This window comes from Euprymna scolopes, chromosome 15 (genome assembly GCF_053919585.1).
Source record: "Euprymna scolopes isolate OS-2025 chromosome 15, ASM5391958v1, whole genome shotgun sequence".
Taxonomy (NCBI): Eukaryota; Metazoa; Mollusca; class Cephalopoda; order Sepiida; family Sepiolidae; genus Euprymna; species Euprymna scolopes.
This window is the reverse complement of record NC_136496.1, coordinates 115,434,958-115,458,435: the sequence shown is the minus strand read 5'-3', so window position 1 is coordinate 115,458,435 and position 23,478 is coordinate 115,434,958. Positions and strand designations below refer to the sequence as shown.

The window sequence follows — 23,478 nt, the reverse complement described above, 5'->3', positions numbered from 1 at the left end:
ATTCTTGTTATTTCATGCGTTCAAATATATTCGAATGTGAAATGTCTAGAATATTAGTTTAATTTTTTGTAATTATATATATATATATATATATATATATATATATATATATATATATATAAATCTCAACATGTTTTAACAGGTTGTGTATTTAAGGAGTATTGCAAAATGTTTTTCGAAGAACTTTTATTCCATATTCTATATCAAATCATGCAAAACTTTGAAAAACTTCGTTTGTTTATAGCATTCATTTTTATATTATTTTTTTTCTCGGTATCAAATGACTCAAGTAAAAGACTCAAAAGTCCTGCTAAATATGTTGGCATCTATTTTCTGTTCTTGTCACATTTGCATCGATTTTTCTTCGTTTTCTGACAATTTTTTTTCTTTTAATCAAAATTCTTGAACAATTCCTTTAGTGAAGAATTTTTATTGTTTTGACGTGACTATTATTGAACTCTATTTTAGAATTTCACTAATATATTTTTTCCTTCATTTTTTTTAAAATTATTTCCTTTGTTCTATCCTATCTTCTTTTTTTCCCTTTTTTTTCACTTTAGTTTTCTTTTTGTATTTTTGTACTTTTTCTTCTTTAATTTTCGTCTTGTATTCGGTGTTTATTTCGTTTGAAAATCCGTAAATACGTTTCACATTTATTTCTCACTTCCAATTTCGCTCATTCTTCTCTCGTTTCATTTCTTCTGGACTGTATTTTTCTATTGTGGCTAGTTTCTCTTAACTTTTATTTTTACAGTTTTTGCCATTTTTGTTTTCGTTTACTTTTTCATATTCTATTTTCCATTTAATACCATTTTTTTTTATTCTTTTCCTAATGTTTTTATTCAATCATATTTTAATCAAGCACTTTCATATATAAATAAACTAGTCTTGGTGGCCGGCGTTGCCTGGGAGTTAGGGGGTGTGTTGTGCAAAAACAAAAGACAGAAAAAAGTAGTACAGGCAGGCTCGAAACTGTACCGCGAAGGAAGAAAAGAAAGTGAAAAAAAGAAAACGAGACGTCTTTGCTGTTACGCCCATCGCCAAACCGGAAGTAATGAATGTCTGAATTAAGGTTAGTCAATCGAAAATGACTTTCGAAAATATCGGCGAAAATGCGACCCCTCCCTGTGAAAAAGTGCCCAGGTGAGTGTGAAGGGATTAATGTTTTTAGCCAATTTTTCGATTTTTGTCGTCCGAAAGATCGAGCTCAAAAATTATATCGATCTCGTGAAAATCCGTCGCCTTTGTCGAAAGTTTTTGCGAGACATACTAACATACATTTAAACAGACAGGTTAGATTTATATAATAGATAATCGGAAAAAAACAGATTAAGGAATCAGTTAGATTTTGACGAGAGTATACTATAGTAAATTTATTTATACAAATATTATTGGCTACATATATGCATACATATTTCCGCTGCAACTCCTTTTGAGGATCAGCGTTTCAAGCCAGATTGTTATGCTTATTAGAAGTGTTGCAACAGAAACATATATGCAAATCTGTAGCCAATAATGTTTGTTTATATAAACATACTATAATTAGGCCCTGCTTTTCATTGAACACTTTCTGATAAACATCGAAGTTTAAATAAATTTATATGTAGAAAAATACAACAATACAATCATTACAGAATATATATATAATGTATGTATGTATGTATGTATGTCAAAATTAAGAATTAAATTCTGTAAATTAAAATTTATACGAAATTATTTTTCGACAAATACATAGATTTAAGGTTTTCTTCTTATTCTATGGAGTTTCGATGAATATCTGATATCATCAGAAGAAACGTAGTTAGTAAAATAATATTCATAGGTTATCTAAAAATTAAAAACTAAAGTTTGTATGAAAGTTTATAAGAGGCCCAAAAGGATGTTCCAAAATGAAGTCTAGGTTCAATGACGAAAAATGGAAACATGGTGGTATAATACAGGGTCATTAAAAACATGGTGGTATAATACAGGGTCATTAAAAACATGGTGGTATAATACAGTGTCATTAAAAACATGGTGGCATAATACAGGGTCATTAAAAACATGGTGGTATAATACAGGGTCATTAAAAACATGGTGGCATAATACAGGGTCATTAAAAACATGGTGGTATAATACAGGGTCATTAAAAACATAGTGGCATAATACAGGGTCATTAAAAACATGGTGGAATAATACAGGGTCATTAAAAACATGGTGGTATAATACAGGGTCATTAAAAACATGGTGGCATAATACAGGGTCATTGAAAACATGGTGGCATAATACAGGGTCATTAAAAACATGGTGGTATAATACAGGGTCATTAAAACATGGTGGTATAATACAGGGTCATTAAAAACATGGTGGCATAATACAGGGTCATTAAAAACATGGTGGTATAATACAGAGTCATTAAAAACATGGTGGTATAATGCAGGGTCATTAAAAACATGGTGGCATAATACAGGGTCATTAAAAACATGGTGGCATAATACAGGGTCATTAAAAACATGGTGATATAATACAGGGTCATTAAAAACATGGTGGCATAATACAGGGTCATTAAAAACATGGTGGTATAATACAGGGTCATTAAAAACATGGTGGTATAATACAGGGTCATTAAAAACATGGTGGTATAATACAGGGTCATTAAAAACATGGTGGCATAATACAGGGTCATTAAAAACATGGTGGCATAATACAGGGTCATTAAAAACATGGTGGTATAATACAGGGTCATTAAAAACATGGTGACATAATACAGGGTCATTAAAAACATGGTGGTATAATACAGGGTCATTAAAAACATGGTGGTATAATACAGGGTCATTAAAAACATGGTGGTATAATACAGGGTCATTAAAAACATGGTGGCATAATACAGGGCTATTAAAAACATGGTGGTATAATACAGGGTCATTAAAAACATGGTGGCATAATACAGGGTCATTAAAAACATGGTGGCATAATACAGGGTCATTAAAAACATGGTGGTATAATACAGGGTCATTAAAAACATGGTGACATAATACAGGGTCATTAAAAACATGGTGGTATAATACAGGGTCATTAAAAACATGGTGGTATAATACAGGGTCATTAAAAACATGGTGGTATAATACAGGGTCATTAAAAACATGGTGGCATAATACAGGGCTATTAAAAACATGGTGGTATAATACAGGGTCATTAAAAACATGGTGGTATAATACAGGGTCATTAAAAACATGGTGGCATAATACAGGGTCATTAAAAACATGGTGGTATAATACAGGGTCATTAAAAACATGGTGGTATAATACAGGGTCATTAAAAACATGGTGGTATAATACAGGGTCATTAAAAACATGGTGGCATAATACAGGGTCATTAAAAACATGGTGGTATAATACAGGGTCATTAAAAACATGATGGCATAATACAGGGACATTAAAAACATGGTGGCATAATACAGGGTCATTAAAAACATGGTGGTATAATACAGGGTCATTAAAAACATGGTGGCATAATACAGGGTCATTAAAAACATGGTGGCATAATACAGGGTCATTAAAAACATGGTGGTATAATACAGGGTCATTAAAAACATGGTGGCATAATACAGGGTCATTAAAAACATGGTGGTATAATACAGGGTCATTAAAAACATGGTGGCATAATACAGGGTCATTAAAAACATGGTGGTATAATACAGGGTCATTAAAAACATGGTGGTATAATACAGGGTCATTACAAACATGGTGGCATAATACAGGGTCATTAAAAACATGGTGGCATAATACAGGTCATTAAAAACATGGTGGCATAATACAGGGTCATTGAAAACATGGTGGCATAATACAGGGTCATTAAAAACATGGTGGCATATACAGGGTCATTAAAAACATGGTGGCATAATACAGGGTCATTAAAAACATGGTGGTATAATACAGGGACATTAAAAACATGGTGGCATAATACAGGGTCATTAAAAACATGGTGGTATAATACAGGGTCATTAAAAACATGGTGGCATAATACAGGGTCATTAAAAACATGGTGGCATAATACAGGGTCATTAAAAACATGGTGGTATAATACAGGGTCATTAAAAACATGGTGGCATAATTCAGGGTCATTAAAAACATGGTGGTATAATACAGGGTCATTAAAAACATGGTGGCATAATACAGGGACATTAAAAACATGGTGGCATAATACAGGGTCATTAAAAACATGGTGGTATAATACAGGGTCATTAAAAACATGGTGGTATAATACAGGGTCATTAAAAACATGGTGGCATAATACAGGGTCATTAAAAACATGGTGGTATAATACAGGGTCATTAAAAACATGGTGGCATAATACAGGGTCATTAAAAACATGGTGGTATAATACAGGGTCATTAAAAACATGGTGGCATAATACAGGGTCATTAAAAACATGGTGGTATAATACAGGGTCATTAAAAACATGGTGGTATAATACAGGGTCATTACAAACATGGTGGCATAATACAGGGTCATTAAAAACATGGTGGCATAATACAGGTCATTAAAAACATGGTGGCATAATACAGGGTCATTGAAAACATGGTGGCATAATACAGGGTCATTAAAAACATGGTGGCATATACAGGGTCATTAAAAACATGGTGGCATAATACAGGGTCATTAAAAACATGGTGGTATAATACAGGGTCAATAAAAACATGGTGGCATAATACAGGGTCATTAAAAACATGGTGGTATAATACAGGATCATTAAAAACATGGTGGTATAATACAGGGTCATTAAAAACATGGTGGTATAATCCAAGGCAAAGAAAAATGTCGGTGTTCATATGTATATATGCATATGATATGGTTCAACAAAGTTTTAGTAGGCTAAAATCCATTGCAAAAAGAAACTGCTGTAAGAGGTAAATTCACTTAAAACAGATATTTACTGAAAATCAATTATAAAACTAATAAAATAAAATATTGGCCCCTGACAAAAGAACAAAACTGTAAACTCTCTAAAAAATTAACACACACACACACACACACACACACACACACACACACACACACACACATATATATATATATATATGTCCGTAGAAATATTCTTTATCCATTTATATTACTTTTTATATATACCAGTCCTTATTTAAGAAGCTCAATGCATTTACAGAGCATATAATGAATAAATGACAAAAGTTTATATTCCAAATTTCATGATGTGTACCATTATACAATTCATTCCTTTAATTCAGTTGACATTTACAATTCTTGACAGTATTTGTTTCGTATCACAAAATTATTCACTTAATTATTATATAAATCAATGAATCTATTTTGCCTTTAACTCATCAGAAGAAATAGTAGCTATCAATCAACAAAAAGGAAATAAAATGCGTTTGGGCATGATTTAAAAAAAAAATTCGAAAATTGGAAGAGAAGTTGCAAATACCTTATTTGTTTGCATTACACAATTTTGAACTTCAAAATGGTGTAATGTAAGAAAACATAAGTTAATTGCAGCTTCTCTTCCAATTTTTGGATTTTTTATGTACATATGTACGTAGTCATCCACATACACAAACACACATCTATATATATATATATATATATATATATATATATATATATATATATATATATATAAAGCCATTTGCGTCTGATATGTGAGTTTGTTTCGTATGGATTTCGAAACGGCTGTGCCGACTTTTTAGAAATTTTATACGAATGTACTTTGTGTTTGAGGATGTTTTTAGATATATTTTCTATTGGAATACCTTCGACAAGTATCAATAATAGAAAAAAAACGATTAAATAAAGAAAAACCCCGATTTTAAGTTAACATCCTTATACAGTCTAATAGTACAAGTGAATTTGAGAGTATTTTTCACCAGAAAGGGCCTGGCGTATAAAAACATCAGTAGGTTCTTTAATATATCAGGGGCGCGTTCGGAATGAATATTTTTTTTAGAGCACAATTGAACGATAATACTTGACTCTTGCTTTTTAAACTAAATTCAGGCCATTATATTAAAAATAATTCTATAAAATCAACAATAGGTTCTCTACAGTGCAATTTAGAATGCAATGTATTATGAGCTAAGTCACTGCGGGGAGGCATGTGAAGCTTCGTCTCGGTGCACCGCGGGAGTCTCCAACTAGAGCGGCAATCGATTTGATTGCAAATTTTGCGATTTCACCAATTTTGATGAGAATTAAATTATTGAAAGTGTGAAACATTAGGCTCATTATCATTCAATCCCGGGCAACGTCGGGTGTTACCGGATTAGTGGGGGATGTCCTTTTCTCTACCCTGCAACCTCTCTCCCACAGAAGAGACGTTGCGAGCCTATCCTTGTTTTATCGTTATTTCCATGGCAGGTGCTCGTCTGAACTCCAATCTCTGGTCCCCCTCACCAATCTTTCACGAAAAACACCCGTCTAGCTGAATCCACTGTGAAAAATTTCCCCCACTCTATATCTGTGCCTAAATCAAAACGCGGATTCCATGAACAAAGCTTCTTTCTTAGAACTGCACGCCTGTGGAACTCTGTTCCGTCTGCCTGCTTTCCACCGGACTACAACTTGGATGTCTTCAAGTCCAACGTTAACAAATTCCTAATGAACCGCCCCCTTAAGTAAACACTTCATCAAATCTCCACACTAACGTAATGTACTTGCAATAACCCTTATCCCTGAGTGGCTTCCGGGCCTTGATAAGTGGTGATCACTGTGTAAAAAAAAAGTATAAAAAAAACAAATATATGGTATTACTAAATGTGGAATCTGCATAACTCATTCCACTGATATATATTTTAATTTGCTTTAGCTTATGTCTATCCGCTACATCTCTGCATTGTGTTAATTTCGTTATCTTAGTTTTGTATAGATGTAAAACATTGCTCGAAGTCAGGGTTCTTTAAAGTTTTCAAACGAGATACCATATTGCTGAATTTGTAGAGCTACTCTGATTAAAATAAACTTCGTTTTTTAGTAAAACTGGTTCTCCAAACTCCATTTTTTAAATCATTTTCTGACCCCCCCCCCCAAAAAAAAACACTATTTTCATACATTTCCATTTTAAAAGTTTTACTTGAATATTTTTATGTTTTTAAATAAGAGTTACGCGGGCCGGATTAAAAATTCTGGCAGACCGAATTTGTCCTGCTGATCGTAGTTTGAAGACCACTGTTCTAAGTAAACTTCATGAATCTGTTAATATGAATTGCTTTTAGTTTCAGTGTTTTAATAGATTGAATGAACGACTCTTAACATGAAGTGTTTGTGTTGTTGTTGACTTGAACTTATTGTGAACAACGTGTCCTAAAGATTAATTAATCATAAAACAAAAACAAAAAAACAGTAATGCCTCACGGCATTTTTCGTTGGAGTGAACGCACTTGTTTTTATCGTTGTTCCAGTCCATTCGTGAGTTTCGCTTATACAATTGTCACACCCATCTGTCATTTTTAGTCTTTGTTTGCGGCGGTCATGCGAAAAAAAAAATCAATTTCGTGGCTTCAATTGTCAAATTCGTCCACGCAATGTGATGCATATATTTCTTGTGGTCATCGATGTTGTCTTCCAGTGATTTTTCTTGTTAAAAAAAATAATAATAATAACAGGCATTTTATCAGTGAAATGTTATTGATTGATAGGAGTGGATGGAGATCGATATTGATGGTTTGTATAGAAAAATGTCTACATTCCTTAAATGAATGAAATGAATTTTCCGTGCAGATTACTTAACACATATATATACGTAATACAACTATTAAGCTCCTCATATATTTAGTAATTTTGGGAGTATATACTCAAAATCTCTGCATGATATATTTAAGTGTTCCTGGATTGAAAACGTTGATAAATGGTAAATTAAGTTGAAACCCGTTTAAAACCAGACAGCGCAAAGATTTTACATTGTATAGTTTATTAATGGACCTCATACTGGGGACATAATGTGACATGTATAATGGAGTACATATGATACATGAATAACGATGACAATTCTTGTAGGTTTCATATTAATACAGTCTGTGAGATATATGATGCAACAGTTCTTACACACATATAGAGAGGAGGAGGAGATACTTCACTTATGATGGGGGAGAGAACTCATAATAATTGGTAGGGTTTACGCAAAGTTCGTTATAGATGATGAAACACATTTACGTTTTTGTTGTAAGGAATGACGAGACGAACAGTTACAAACATAAATGGTAATTTCTTTATTCATCTGATCGGCCGGTCGATGACGTCAGGGATTCAAACTTGGATCTACATGGTCTAATGTTCTACCCTTCGCTTCTAAGAGGCTCCCACTCCAAATGATTCTCTCTCCTCAACTCTCTACAGCAACTGACTGACGACTGACCTATCTCCGAACCCTCAGATTCCTATATTAAGAAATCTCCTTTGTCTATGACGTCAGAGTGTGTTTTTCAAACGTGACTAATTTTCACGTGGCTTTACATATGTTTGTCCAAACACACTTTTGGCAAACAAAAGAATCCTCAATTCTTTCAAACCAACTTTAAACAATGTAATTTAATTCGCATTGTGTATTCATTTAACTGACGTTTTTAATCTCTAGATTTCTAAAGAATGGACAATCGAGTCTTTTTTCTGATATAAACAATATTTAACTATTTCTGATAGAATTAACAATAGACTGAATTTCTACCAGTCTATGTTTCCATTATCTTTAACACTTGCCTACAGGGTTCGGTTCTAACCTTATTCTAATATCATTTTCACTTATCTAGTGATAAGGAACAGCCCTTTTTGTAACATTTAATAAACTGTTTATTTGTTTAAATCGATGTATTTCGACGTTACCCATCTTTTCCAGGAATTCTTTTTCCTCAGCTGCATGGTGATATTACGAAACGAAATGAAATTATTAAGTATCCTCGTGCTGCTCTTCACCAGTGATTTATTTTTCAGGTTCAGGATCTGTTTGGCATGTGCCAAGTGAAATATTTAAGTGTTCCTGCATTAAACACATTGTTTAAATGGTAAATTATATATTATCCTATCCGCATAAAACTGTTTCGTCTTTTAAAGATTCATCAGCATGTCTAAATTTGTCGGTTCTAAGGAGTCTTCGTCAGGCAACGAATTACCAACATCAGATAGCACACGACGTCCCCGATAAAATTCCAGAAATATATTAATAAAAAAACAATGCCATCGTGGCTGTTTCACACTGGAACCTACGCTGCCCCATCATCGAATTCTAACTCATTCAAGCAAACAAATCGACCATCAACCAAGCTCTGGACGAGGAAGAGGGAGATGACATTGTAAAACGGTTTTAATCGACTTTGTCGATAAATTGACCAATGTTATTTGTTGTAACTCAACGCGAACTTGACGAAGACTCGTGAATCGAAAACCTTTGAAGATATGAGGATTTTGTCGCACTCGAACAGAACATTGGATCATTGGGTCGACAACTAGAAAGGATGGATAAAAAAAATCTAAATAGAAATTGTGACTGTTGCTTTATCAAACATGAATCAGACAAAAAGAAAATTCTGCTCATATATTTAACTAGCGGGGGGGGGGGCGCCAGGCTTGACTCGGTCGTAAAATACGGTTAAATATGATATTTTAATATGTACAAATTTCCTATATATTATTATAGAGTCGTGATATCAAAAGTAAGAAGGTATGTATTTGGGTGTCATTAGTTAGAATCGAAACCGAAAGCAAAACTCTAACATTCAAAGCTGGTGACGTTACCACTGTACCAACGTGACACGCATATAAACTGATTACAAATAAACTAAGATGGAGGTCTAAAATGTTTAACGATTTTTTCAATTTTTACCCCTTCCCTTTCTTGGCCTTTTAATAACTATTTTAACAAGCTAAAGAATTATAAAAGAACGGCCCATAAAAATCCAATCAGTTTAGACCTTTAGCGCCGCTCTGTAACTTTTAGTTTCGGTAGAGATAGAGTTTGAAAATATGAAGACATACAGACAGACATGGTGAGTTTTATAAATTAGATGTCGCACTAGATTTTAACAATGTTTAATTTAATTTTCATTCAATTTTCTTTTTCTTTATTTTTTTGCATCTGTATTTCGTTCCTACTTGCTTTCCTTTTTCAGTTTTGGTTTTTGGTTCAACCAACATTTTTTTACAAATCTATGATCGTTATTGTGTTGCTTGACTAATGCATTTTCTTCTTTTGTGCTGCACTTTTTTAGGGGAGAAAAGGATCGTTGGCTTCGTGAAAGCTGTTACGTTGTGAGGGAACATCTCAGGTCAGGCGTGTGCGCCTGTCATGTCCAAGGTGTTTACGCCATTACCACCGACATGTACAACGACAACGTGAGTATCACAAGCAAACACTGCTTCAATCACAATGCGCATGCGTTGAATGTTTGACGCGTGAGAGGAACCGCTGCTCATTATTTTATTGCAAATGTCTCGTTCCTTACCATTTCTTATTATTAATCGCATTTTGAACTTTTAATAAGAAAGCATAAATACATCTATGATAAAGAGAACAGCTGTTTTTTTTTTTAAATACATTTTGGATAAAATAACTGTAAAACTTGCTTCTTTGCGTTTTTAGAACATCTATTAACGTTATCATTCTAACACGCGTCAATCACGCACACATTATAGGTACTATTATATAAAATGAACTTTGTCTCAGTGTATGTGAGTTCGTTCATTATAGACTCCTATTTTTTTTCAAATGTCACGCAAATGTACTTTATGTTCCTGGCAGTGTTCTTAGTTTTTGTATCGAAATACCTTAGTATCGATGATCGATAATCGAAATAATTCGATAAAAGAAGGAATAGGCAATTTTGACTAAAGTTAACGCCTCATACAGACTAACATCACAAGTGCATTTGAAAAGTCATTATCACTGCACAAGTAGAAACGCCCGGCATATAAAAGCAACAGTGGTTTTTTTTAATATGACAGAGGCGTGTTCGAAATGAATGCTTTTGTTCAAAAGCACAATTGAAACATGATACTTGACTTTTGCATTTTAAACTTAATGCAGGCCATTATATAAAAAAAAAATCTATAAAATCAACAGTATGTTCTCTACAGTGCAATGTAAACTACAATGTATTGTGGACTAAGTCACTGCGGGGAGGCATGTGAAGCTTTGTCTCGGTGCATTGCAGTGGGTCCCCGACTAGAGCAAGCAATTAATCGATTTCGATGAAAATAAAACATAGTAGGTAAAACATTTGTTAATCCTCAATCAATCACGGGCAGCGTTGAGTCTCCCTGCTATTGTGTGAGTAATAGTAGTAGTAGTAGTAGTAGTAGTAGCAGTGTTAGGACGATTAACCGGAAATCGAAACTTTTGTGATATCGGAATAGGGAAAATTTGAATCTAATTTCTTATTCCAAAAATTATTCTTTTAATTTAACAAGTTAAAAAAAAAAAATGAAACAGACAGATGTATTTATTTAAGACTAAGAGCCACAAAACCACACAGATTATAAATCCCATTTCCAGACAGAGTGGAATTTCGATTATTTATTAGTTAATTATGGTAAACAAAGTAGATGTTTTAGAGTTAGCTTGCCTAATCTAAATGATCAGTTTCGCACCTTCTAAACCTTGCTAAAAGTCTCTATGGCGCCTCTCAGGACGTTCGTAATTGGTTATTAAAAATACTTAAAATGCTTAGGACAAGCATTTTTTTCTTTCAATTTCGCCGATGCTAGCTTGACACTCTTTGTCTTGTCAGTGGCTTCTTCTAAAATAATTGTTTTATTGCATTTTTTTCACTTTTATCACAAGTGAAAAATGTAAATGAAATTACCACAATAAGTTGCTCAAAGTCTTAGATAAAATACTTAAAGAAAAAACTATCAGAATTTTTTTACACAGGAATCACCACTTATCAAGGCCCGGAAGCAACTCGAAGATAAGGATTAATGGGTATACATTAGTTAATGTGATTATAGCATAATAAACATAAGTACTGGGAATTTTGTAAATTGGATTACTTAAGGGGGGCGGTTCATCAAAAACTTGTTTACATTGGACTTGAAGACAATCGGATTGTAGTCAGCCAGAGAGAAGGCAATCGGAAGAGAGTTCCACAGGCGTGTAGTTATAAGAAAGAATCTTTGTTCATGGAATCTACATTTAAGTTTACTCGTCTAGCCAAACGCACTATCAATGATTTTCCCCGCTCTTTATCTGTGCCTAAACCAAGCTTCTTTCTTAGAACTGCACGCCTGTGGAACTCTTTTCCAATTGCCTGCTTTCCAGCTGACTACAATCTGATTGTCTTCAAGTCCAATGTAAACAAGTTCTTGATGAACCGTCCCCCTAAGTAATCCAATTTACAAAATTCTCATTACTTATGTTTACTACACTATAATCACATTGACTAATGCATTCTCGAGTGGCCTCCGGGCCTTGATAAGTGGTGATTTCTGTGTAAAAAAAAAAGAAACAAGCAAATTTGTCGAATAAAAATATAAACGTAACCCGCCCCTCAAAGAAGAATTAACTTCGGGCATTTGTTACTGCAATTAAGAGAAATAATGATGGGAATAAGAACAAATATACATATATTACCAAATGCAAGATAAGTTACTTTTCTACCTATATGAATGAGATGATTTGTTTAAATATATCTAAAAGCATTTTAGTTACAAACAACCTAGCGTCCATTCTATAAGGTTAGAATAAAAAATGGCTACCAATAAGCCCTTCATGAGGACGCTTGGTAATCGCTCAAAATCGAAAAATAAACAAAATGCTTGTAGAAATACATAAAATAAATGGCAACACTCTTGCGAAAATAATGTGTTCTACCAAACGGCATATGAATACACGTCAAGTACCGAAAACTGATCGTACAGCGATACAATGTTGTGAGCGTCAAGACATTCTATAAAAATGAGTGCAATATGTTGATTCTGTGAACGTATTTTAATCTCTACATACTCAACCAACTATGTATTTCATGAAAGATTTGCGGTATATGAGTTATACTTTATAACAACTATAAAACAAAGCTCTATATAAGTAAGACTCTTAATTGACAGGTTACGTTATCAATGTACTGCGATTTATAAGGTTGAATCAATTAAGAAAAGCAACTTCAATATGAATTGAAAATTTCTATTAAGGTTATTATGAAAAATTGATTGGCTAATAAAAGGGTGGAACGATAGAAGTATCACCCTAAAGAAAACAATACTACAGCTTTATTTTTTAGATTTTATTGAAAAAAATTAATTGATTATGTAGTAGAGCTGACATCTATTCAATGTAACCGCATTCAGCCTCAATCACCTCCTCGATACGGGTTCGGAACTGTGAGCATGCCTTTTCCACAAGCGCCGGCGGGAGCTCGGCGAATAGTGGTGATCAAGCTGGTTTTGGTGTTGTGAGATGTCATGTTGGTGATGACATCGACGTATGAGCAAACGAAGTACTCCAGCGGGTTCAAGTTGGGGAAGGAGGGGGCAGTGAGAGAAAGGAACAAAGTCTAAGCACTCCTTTTGAAGCCAAGCTTGGGTCTCTTTAGACTTGTGGACCGCAGTCGAGTCCTACTGCTACACCCCGAGTCTGTCAGCAACTACCTGATTGCACCAGGGGTTCACTACACTCTTCAGCACATCCAGGTACAGTTTGGTGTTGACTTCGAAAATCTGAAGTAGCATGATTCGGCCCTCGATTGAAACCACACGAAAGGCCATAACTGTCGCCAGAAACTTTGTTTTCATCACCTTGGTCACGTCCCTGTTATTCGTGGCAATCTAGTGATTCATTGTGAGGGCTATGGTAATGGTCTTGTTGTCATAACTTGGATCGGTACAGAGCATGATTTGTACAGCGGCGCATCCTCAATCTCGCTCATTAAACCTTGTGTCACTTTCAGATATGACAGAAGGCTCTTATCACTCTTGGGATTTGTACACAACTAACCAACTAGTGGATAGTCTGCAACAACAAAAAAAAGAAACTCGGTTTTCATCAAACGGAAATGGAAATGGAATGATGATGTCTTTTCTATGGCGACAATTTTATCGTTCCGCCCTGTATAAATAACTATTTGAAATAATTATTTAACATAACAAAAGTACATAAGTAGTATAATTATTGATACAATACGGTTCATCATTCAATCCCGGACAACATTAAATTTTCTCACTAGGTAAATCGCTAAAGTAGAACAGATTACGCTCTTAACTTGTGTCCGAATTTGTAGTTTACTTGAAACATTGTGCATGGCGTAATGAGTTGTGTATGAAGGCTATAACAATGCAGTCTTGTAAACGGACAGAAATGAGTCCGAGACAAAGAAGTAAAAGGAATATATATGTAAATATAAATGATTTTAATAATTTCAATTATAAAGTATTTATTTACTAACCTAATATGTTGCACTAGACTGGTAATGCACTATAAAGTTCTCAAATTTTCGAGGTATATCTCATTTTCCATAGTAATTAAGTGTAGATATACAAAGCATAGGGAAATACAAACGAATACTTTCATACACATTTGTCTCTTTCCCTTTATATTTTAGTTTTCCGTAAAACGTGAAGACGCAAGTTTACTTTTAATCAAAAAAAAAATACGTGTTATATACACTGATAATTATCTATTTTATAAAACTGGTTAAACTTTCTGGTTTTATACAAGTGCAGTGATTGATACCTTTTTAAAGAGTGTTATAATAATTGAATGAATTGTGTGTTTTAAATTAGTTATGACACCTAGTTTCGCATTGTAGGCAATCAACAAGTGATTTTTAACAAGCTTTTTTATGTCTAAAACCGGAAGTAGATGAAGCATTATTTATTTGCCGGTCGTTCACAGGCATAACTAATAACATGTACTTCATTCAATAACCATTATATTTTGTTCCAATACTATATATTGCTGTCTTTTACGGAAACCCAGGTTTCATTTATTTGGTTATCAAGAATGTAAGAGATAGCCCGACTTTTCGATTCAAGAAATATGCATCAGTCCCGTTTATTGCTGATAGCTCCAAGGTCAAAGTTAAAGTGATTTTTTTTACAAAGGAGTCACTACTTATCAAGGCCTGGAGGTCAATCGAGGATAAGGGTTAATTAGTCAATGGGGCAAGATCATAGTTATCGTCAGTAGTGAAAATTTGGTAAATTGGATTTTTTAATGCGACGGTTCATCAAGAACTTGTTATCGATGAATCTGTTTGGAATAGAACTAAAATTTTCTCCTAAATAAGCAGATATATGAAACTTCGGTTAATACTTAAAAGAATTAGTTAAATTAGTTCTGCTAGTAACCACTGTCCACTGTTGATATATTTTCTAAATTGTAATTGCCAAATAAAAATCGTTTGTGATTAAAGCGATACATCATGCAAGAAGTATTAGCACACATACACGGTGAATACTTTGACAATAATTCTCTCGTGATGTTCTTGTTAACGTATATTTGTTCGCGTATGTTTTGGATTTTTCTATCTTGGGTTTTCTTTGACAATGAGTCACAGAATGGCATAACTTTGATCTGTGTAGGGGTAGGATTTATGGGGGCTTATCTGCAAATCCAGGAGTGCAGTTTCATTTTGGATGCATTTTTGGATGAAAAACGATGACTCAAAAAGAATTTTTGAAAAATAGCCATTTTTTGCGTTTATCACCCCCCTCCTAAAAAAAAAATGCTTAAATAGCCATTTTCGGCTAAAATCGTAAAAAAAAAAAAACATAAATCCTCTCTCCTCTTTTGCATACACTCGCTCATAGATTATTTTTAAATGAATTTTGTAGCAAAAACTTATGATAAATAGCTTTGAAAAGGAATTTCACATCGAAAATCTCACAAAAAAAACGATTATTCAGTAAATTTGTACATGTTATTGCAGTTACCGCTCACGTTTTGGTTCTTCCTTATTCAGACTCAACAAAATCAGTCACAATGAGAGATAAACCGATCTGTGTGGTGTTCTTAATGGTCAAACTACTGCCTTCATAAATTTGTTAGATAATAAAGACGCTCTTAAAGTGCTTCAGACTAAAAACAATGAATAACATATAGAAGATAAGATTTTACATGTGGATCAAATGTGTGTTAAATTGTGGATTAAGAAGTCATCTATGGTATGGTACATTAATTACTGCACAAAAATCAGAAAGTGATTCAAAAGTGTTCGACTGTCAAACATGTCCATCGCACGAATCGCAATTCATACTTGTAACGGAAGTATCCTATAACGGATGATGAGAGAGAGGTCGGGAGTGATAAGATTTTGGTGTGTGAAGTGGATGAGGAATAGAACTTGATCCTGCGAAATAATGTTTTTACCCTGGAAAATCATGCAGACAGTCATGCAAAATTTTCTAAAGCTATGCAAAAATGAAGAATGAATGCTTAGTTTTGGTTATTTGATTACATTTTAATTGGGTTACTCTTGCAAACCTTTCAGGCTCTCAAATACTTCTGTGCATTTCGACAGTTTTTATCAACAGGTAATGGAACGAGAACTTTGCAGAATTGACTTGGAATACACAGCATCCATTTACATTTAAATCTGGTATAAGGCGCTTTTGCCAACTGAGCTATTGGTAATGGCGATACCAATATCAGGTTGGATTTGAACCAATGACTGTAACTTAATTCACCTCAAAATATCTAAAAAGACAGTGTATGATTTTTTTCGACATTTCAAATTAAGTTAGGACTGGTCAGGAAAGGTTTGCAAGCTTTTTTTTATTTCCAGAAATTTAAGCTTAATTGGATTAATTTTTCTAGTTTTTTCTTCATGTTAGTATTTTTTGTAGATTTCTTTCGTGCCTCGTGCTTTATCTTAAAGTTGTTTTCTATGAATAATCTATTGTACTGTGGTCTATTGAACGCATTCCTAAATGTTGAGGATGATTGGAATGGCGGAGGGGAATTAATCGTAAGGATTCTCTGTATGCTACAGATAAATTTGAGTCAAAATATCCTGAAAAACTAAAAAAGAAATTCCATTTTTAAAGTAAATATCCCATGAATAATACCCATGAACTTTTGATGAGAAAAGGGAATAGATCAATTCCAAGCTCATAGAATATCATTTATCTACAGAAATCAGCAATATTTCCTCATTTTATTCCCCCCATCCCAATTTTATTACGTTTTTAAGTTGCTAGTCGCCAAAAGTTAACTTTTTTCAAAAAAATTCCTTATGACGTTAATTAACAACAAAAATGAAACTGCACTCATGAATTTGAAGATAGAGCCTACTTTCGACCTCATACAGTCTATCCCTAACCTGTGTATTTATTTATTTAAACCGCCATAACTTACATTAATTTACTTATTTATATATTACTAGCAAAACTACCCGTCGTTGACTGGGTTCAAAAACAGCCTATAAAAAATGGACTAATTTATGAAAGTATGATAGGTTATGAAAAGAAAGGGTTGTAAAGAGATAGCTTCGAATTTGAGGGTATCAAAACCAAAGCAAAATATGATGAACGTAAAAAATAAAATAGATAAACCCCATAATTTATTATAACATACCTGTTCACACTGAAACACTTATCACAATATTCTTTGGATCTATATTAAAAAACCTTGTTAAACTTTGTGACATATTTCCATTCTATGGAGGTCAGGTGCGAACGAACGCCCCATAATTTTATTATACCACATTTCTTCAAACTGAAACATAATTATCAAAGTATACTCACTGACTATGGAACTTTCTTACACAAATTAAACCGCAATATTAGAACGACCTTACAAAAAATGGAGAAAATACCAAGAAAGACCATTAAGCAATGAACACTCCGTGCTGTTATATATATGCATACTTGTGAATATTTTGTAACCATACGTATATAAGCGTCCACTCGGCTTTTCCAGAACCATGTCGTCAACCGTTAGATTATGCCGAGACTTGCGAAGATCAAATCTTAATACCGGTACGAAAGAGAAATAGAAAAAATAAATGGAAATCGTAAAAAAAAAAATAAAAAAACAATGACCTACCTTTATTTTGATTTCTTATTAATTTAAGATGGGGGATATTATAACCATTGTTTTTTATTTTATTTTCCAATTTAGATGTTTACCAAACATTTTTTTACAAACGAATTATATATGTTTTTGGTCTTGGAAAGCTTTTTAAAAAGGTTCAAAGAAAAGAAAAATTATTTTTCAAGTATTTAAATTTTTCTTTTTTTTTTTTGTCAAAAAATTTTAAGAAAAGTTGTGCACCTCCGTCACATCTGTCACTTTTCAATGATGCATCTAATGCTACATGTAATGCAATTCTTTTTAGAGTGCGTGTGCAGTTGTTTATCTTACACTGATAAATTGATACTGTTTATCTCCATGCTTTCCTTGTAATATCTTATTTTATTTATTTATTTTTCTTCCAATGTTTATTCAAAAATCATCTGCTCATTGTTGTGCAGTGACTGACCAGCGTCGGACTACACCAAACGAGCGGTTGACGTTATATTTCGCGCAAAGCCGAATGGACTATTAGATAGGTCCGGTTCAAAGTCAGCACAACTATATGTATATATATGATCAAAGAATTAATAAAAGATGTTAACAACGTTTTAAGAAGATTTAAAAACATATTAAATTTTCAAAAAGGAAACACAAATGAAGTGGATTGTCCTTAATATGTGGTGTTTCGAAAGAAATACTTTCCTTTTCATCAAAGGATGAGATTTAGCAAAATGCGGAATCGGATTTTGCTTGCTAAGTATTTAACGAAACTACAAATACGCCATAGAACTTACTTGGTAAACGTTAAAAAATAATGAAGCAGAGGGAATAGGGGGTATTCTTATATATATATATATATATATATATATATATATATATATATATATATATATATATATATATATATATATATATATATAATTATTACGATGATTAGTTTAATACCTAACTGCTGACAGAACATTTATTTTTTTTGCCTACTACATTTTTGTTTCAGTCTGCATAGTCGGTTGCCTTGGATCTCTTCAGTAATAATAGAAAGAACACAATATGCTGGACAGAAGAAAAGATGAAGACGTCAGTGATGTGCTACTGTGGGATTCTAAACACGGAACCGCTAAAGTAGGAAGACCTGTCAAGACATACACTAAATTATTGACAGAAGATACTGGCTTACAACTTGAAGATCGTCCTAAGGCCATGAATGATAGAAACCTGCGGAGGAAAAAAATTAATTTGGCCCAATACAATACGATTTATAGATCAGTCTCGTGAATTATCTTAAAATTCTCAGGTAAACTCTCTTTTTCTCCTGTCTCTGGAATGAAAGCTTCCGTTCAGTCTCGAAAGACAATGAAAAACTCTGTAAGGTAAGCTGCGCATGACATTGTAAAGCAAGGATTGCGCAATTCCAACTATACTTCTCCTGAATCGGCACTGCTTGGATCCAGAACAATCGGAAACAATGCCGAGATGAGCGGAGAACACATACAACACTTGGAATTCCTAAATGGTCACCCGGTATACTCAGCGTTGCTTAACTTCGGTGATCAAATGGGAACCGGTGTGCCAACATGATTATGCCGTTTGTAGAGTCGGTTGCCGAAGATCTATTCAGTAAGAAGAGAAACAAGAACACGCTAGTAAAGTAGTTTTTTGTACAGAGGCATCACCGCTTATCAAGGCCAAAAGGCCACTCTGGGATAAGGGTTAAAGAGTGTACAGTAGTAAAATTGGACAATATAGTAATCGTTAGTAATGGAAATTCGGTAAATTTGTTAACTTAAGTGGAACGGCTCATCAAAAACTTGTTTACGTTGGACTTGAAGACAACCATATTGTAGTTAACTGGAAAGCAAGAAAACGGAAGACAGTTCTACAGGCGTGCAGTTCTAATGAAAGAAGCTTTGTTCATGGATTCTACCTTTAGGTTTAGGCACATATAAAGAATTATATATATATACTAGCGGGGGTTCCCGGCGTTGCCCGAGTGTTTGTTTCCGGGACGGGGAGGGGAGTTTTAAAAAATGTTATGGTAGGTAAGTAGGAAGGATCAAACCCGGAGTCATGAGTAAAAGTAGGAAAATAAAGTGTGAGAAAAAAAAAAAAAAAACATCTGCAACGTTAACAGTTCGGTCACCAAGAAAAGTCCATTCCAGTTGTTTAGGAAAAAAAAAAATTTAGGAAAAAAAAACAAAAAAAAACGACTACGGTAGGTCGGCGCGAACGTGAAAGTATAATGTGAATTGTCCAGCACGCTAACCACTACGCAACAGAGCACTGCAGCTTAGTTTAGTGATTTTAAATAACTTCACATGAAAGAACTACTAAGCCAAACCGGTGTTCTCTTCTAAACTGTTCCTTGTGAACGATCCCCAAACTGTGTTAAGCGGTGGCAGGGAGAGGAGGAATTTATTAGAGAGAAAATATTTTACAACTTCCATTGATCTTAACCGATTTTGGCCGTGACTTCTCAACAGAAAAAGTATAGAAATCAAAGATTATCGAGGAATTTGAGAAATAATAAGCCTATAACACACCTCAGATATTGTTCTGCCGTTTGTGCATATTATATTTGCATGAAATATCTTGATTTTAATCCTATTCAGGTCAGAATCAGACGAGGAAAAATGAGTTCATTATATTTATATAGAGATATATACGAATTATATATATATATATGAATTATATATATATATATGAATTATATATATAAGTATATATATATGAATTATATATATATGAATTATATATATATATGAATTATATATATATATATATGAATTTTATATATATATATATATGAATTATATATATATATATATGTATATATATGAATTATATATATATGAATTATATATATATATGACTTATATATATATGACTTATATATATATATGAATTATATATATATATGAATTATATATATATGAATTATATATATATATATATATTTATATATATATGAATTATATATATATATATATATGAATTATATATATTTATATATATGAATTATATATATATATGAATTATATATATATGAATTATATATACATATATGAATTATATATACATATATGAATTATATATATATATATGAATTATATATATATGAATTATATATATGAATTATATATATGTATATTTATATATGAATTATATATATTTATATATGAATTATATATATATATATATTTATATATATATATTTATATATGAATTATATATATATATATATATTTATATATATATTTATATATGAATTATATATATATATATTTATATATATATTTATATATGAATTATATATATATATATTTATATATATATTTATATATGAATTATATATATATATATTTATATATATATTTATATATGAATTATATATATATATTTATATATTTATATATAAATTATATATATATTTATATATATTTATATATGAATTATATATATTTATATATGAATTATATATATATTTATATGTATATTTATATATGAATTATATATATATTTATATATATTTATATATATGTTATATGAATTATATATATATATTTATATATATATGAATTATATATACATATTTATATATATATATTTATATCTGAATTATATATATATATTTATATATATATATTTATATATGAATTATATATTTATATATATATATTTATATATGAATTATATATATATTTATATATATATATTTATATATGAATTATATATTTATATATATATTTTTATATGAATTATATATATATATTTATATATATATTTATATATGAATTATATATATATATTTATATATATATATTTATATATGAATTATATATATATTTATATATATATTTATATATGAATTATATAAATATTTATATATATATTTTTATATGAATTATATATATATATTTATGTATATATTTATATATATATTTATATATGAATTATATATATATATTTATATATATATATATTTATATATGAATTTTACATATTTATATATATATTTATATATGAATTACATATATATATTTATATATGAATTATATATATATTTATATATATATATGAATTATATATATATTTATATAAGTATGAATTATATATATATATATATATGAATTTTATATACATATATATATATGAATTATATATATATAAAAAATTTAAAAAATAAAGCATGCGCGTAGCGTAAACGGAAGCTGCAAAATGGTGGAAAGTATTTCGTGGGTTCAGGGCTTAATACCATGTAAACGGTAAATTTGCCCCAAGTTTGACTATCAGATTCGTTGTCAGCGACCTCAATTACCTATAAAAAAACAAATTAGAGTTATCAGTGTTCTGTAGTAGCGGATCTGGATATTTGCCCAAATTTTACCTAACTTACTGTATTAATGCTTTTTTTTTAAGCAAAAAAAATATTTAAGTTTGGCTATAAATTTCTGAACTCATTTCACCCTAAATAATTTAGGTGACTGAAATAGGAATCTAATTTAATCAATAATTTCCTGAATATTATGCGAGAATTCATTTTTCTTCGAGTTATATCGAATTCATTAATATGGACTTTAGGGGCTTTTTTCCTAATGTTACTGCAAAAATTATTTTTTATTTTTACAAATTACGATGCTTTATTGACATAAAAAATGCAAGAATAAATTCTTGCGTTTTTTATTTACTACTGAAAACCATAACTTTAGTAAAGGTATTTTTGTTTAAACAAAATAAAACATTTTCACTAAGAGTTAAGTAAAAATAATTAGTTCATTATATTCTGCGATCATTATTTGAAAAATACTGCAATTTTTATTAAAATTCGTTAATTTCCTGATTTTTAGTGAATTTTTAAGAAAAGGGAGGAGTCAAAATGTTTATACACTTTGCGCGTCGGCATTCATTTTATGTGTACCTAACCATTTTTCGATAAATATTTGATAGCAAAGCGACCACGTGTGGTTAATTTAAATTAAATTTCAATCACATGGATACATTATCAATAATCATGTGATTAAACTCATTGAAAATTTACCGATATTGTAAACACATTCTGTTTACATTAAGCCTGTATTGTTTTTTTAGTGATGCAATGTTGGCAACTGAGATTTAAAAAAAATGCGAGATCAGGAGAAAGAAATCTCCAGAAAATCGCTAGATTTTTAACTTTTATCGTCTGAAATTTTAAAAACTCGCTAATTCCCCCCAACTCCATATTTTAACTTCCTATCATAAAAAAATTATAAATATAGTATATTCAATATATAAAATGTTCCGTGTTTTCTCACTCTATGTTTCTGGAATTGAAGTGGTTAGCTCCCCAGAAGGCTTACATATTTTATCAGCTAGTTTTGCCTGTTTTTTTCAGAGAGGGTATTTTTTTTTGCAGGAAACAAATCATAAACTCAAACTTTTATTATAAAAAGTTAAATTTAAATATACTGCAAATTAAACATCACAATAATGGTTCAACATTGAAATTAGAAAAATAAAAACAAAAAAACTTTGTTTTAGCATATTAAAAGTATTTAGATTGGTAGATAATTAAAT

The 23,478-nt window shown here is 31.5% G+C and overlaps 1 protein-coding gene across 2 annotated transcripts in view; it reads left to right on the top strand.

The window, feature by feature from the left end:
- The window catches only part of LOC145294078 (adhesion G protein-coupled receptor L1-like), a 1,162,895-nt gene that overhangs the window by 869,307 nt on the left and 270,110 nt on the right, over window positions 1-23,478 (top strand). For both annotated transcript variants that reach the window (XM_080141133.1, XM_080141131.1), the window contains one exon: window positions 10,190-10,313. In XM_080141133.1, coding sequence (XP_079997259.1) covers window positions 10,190-10,313 — 124 coding nt within the window. The remainder of the gene's footprint in view (window positions 1-10,189; window positions 10,314-23,478) is intronic.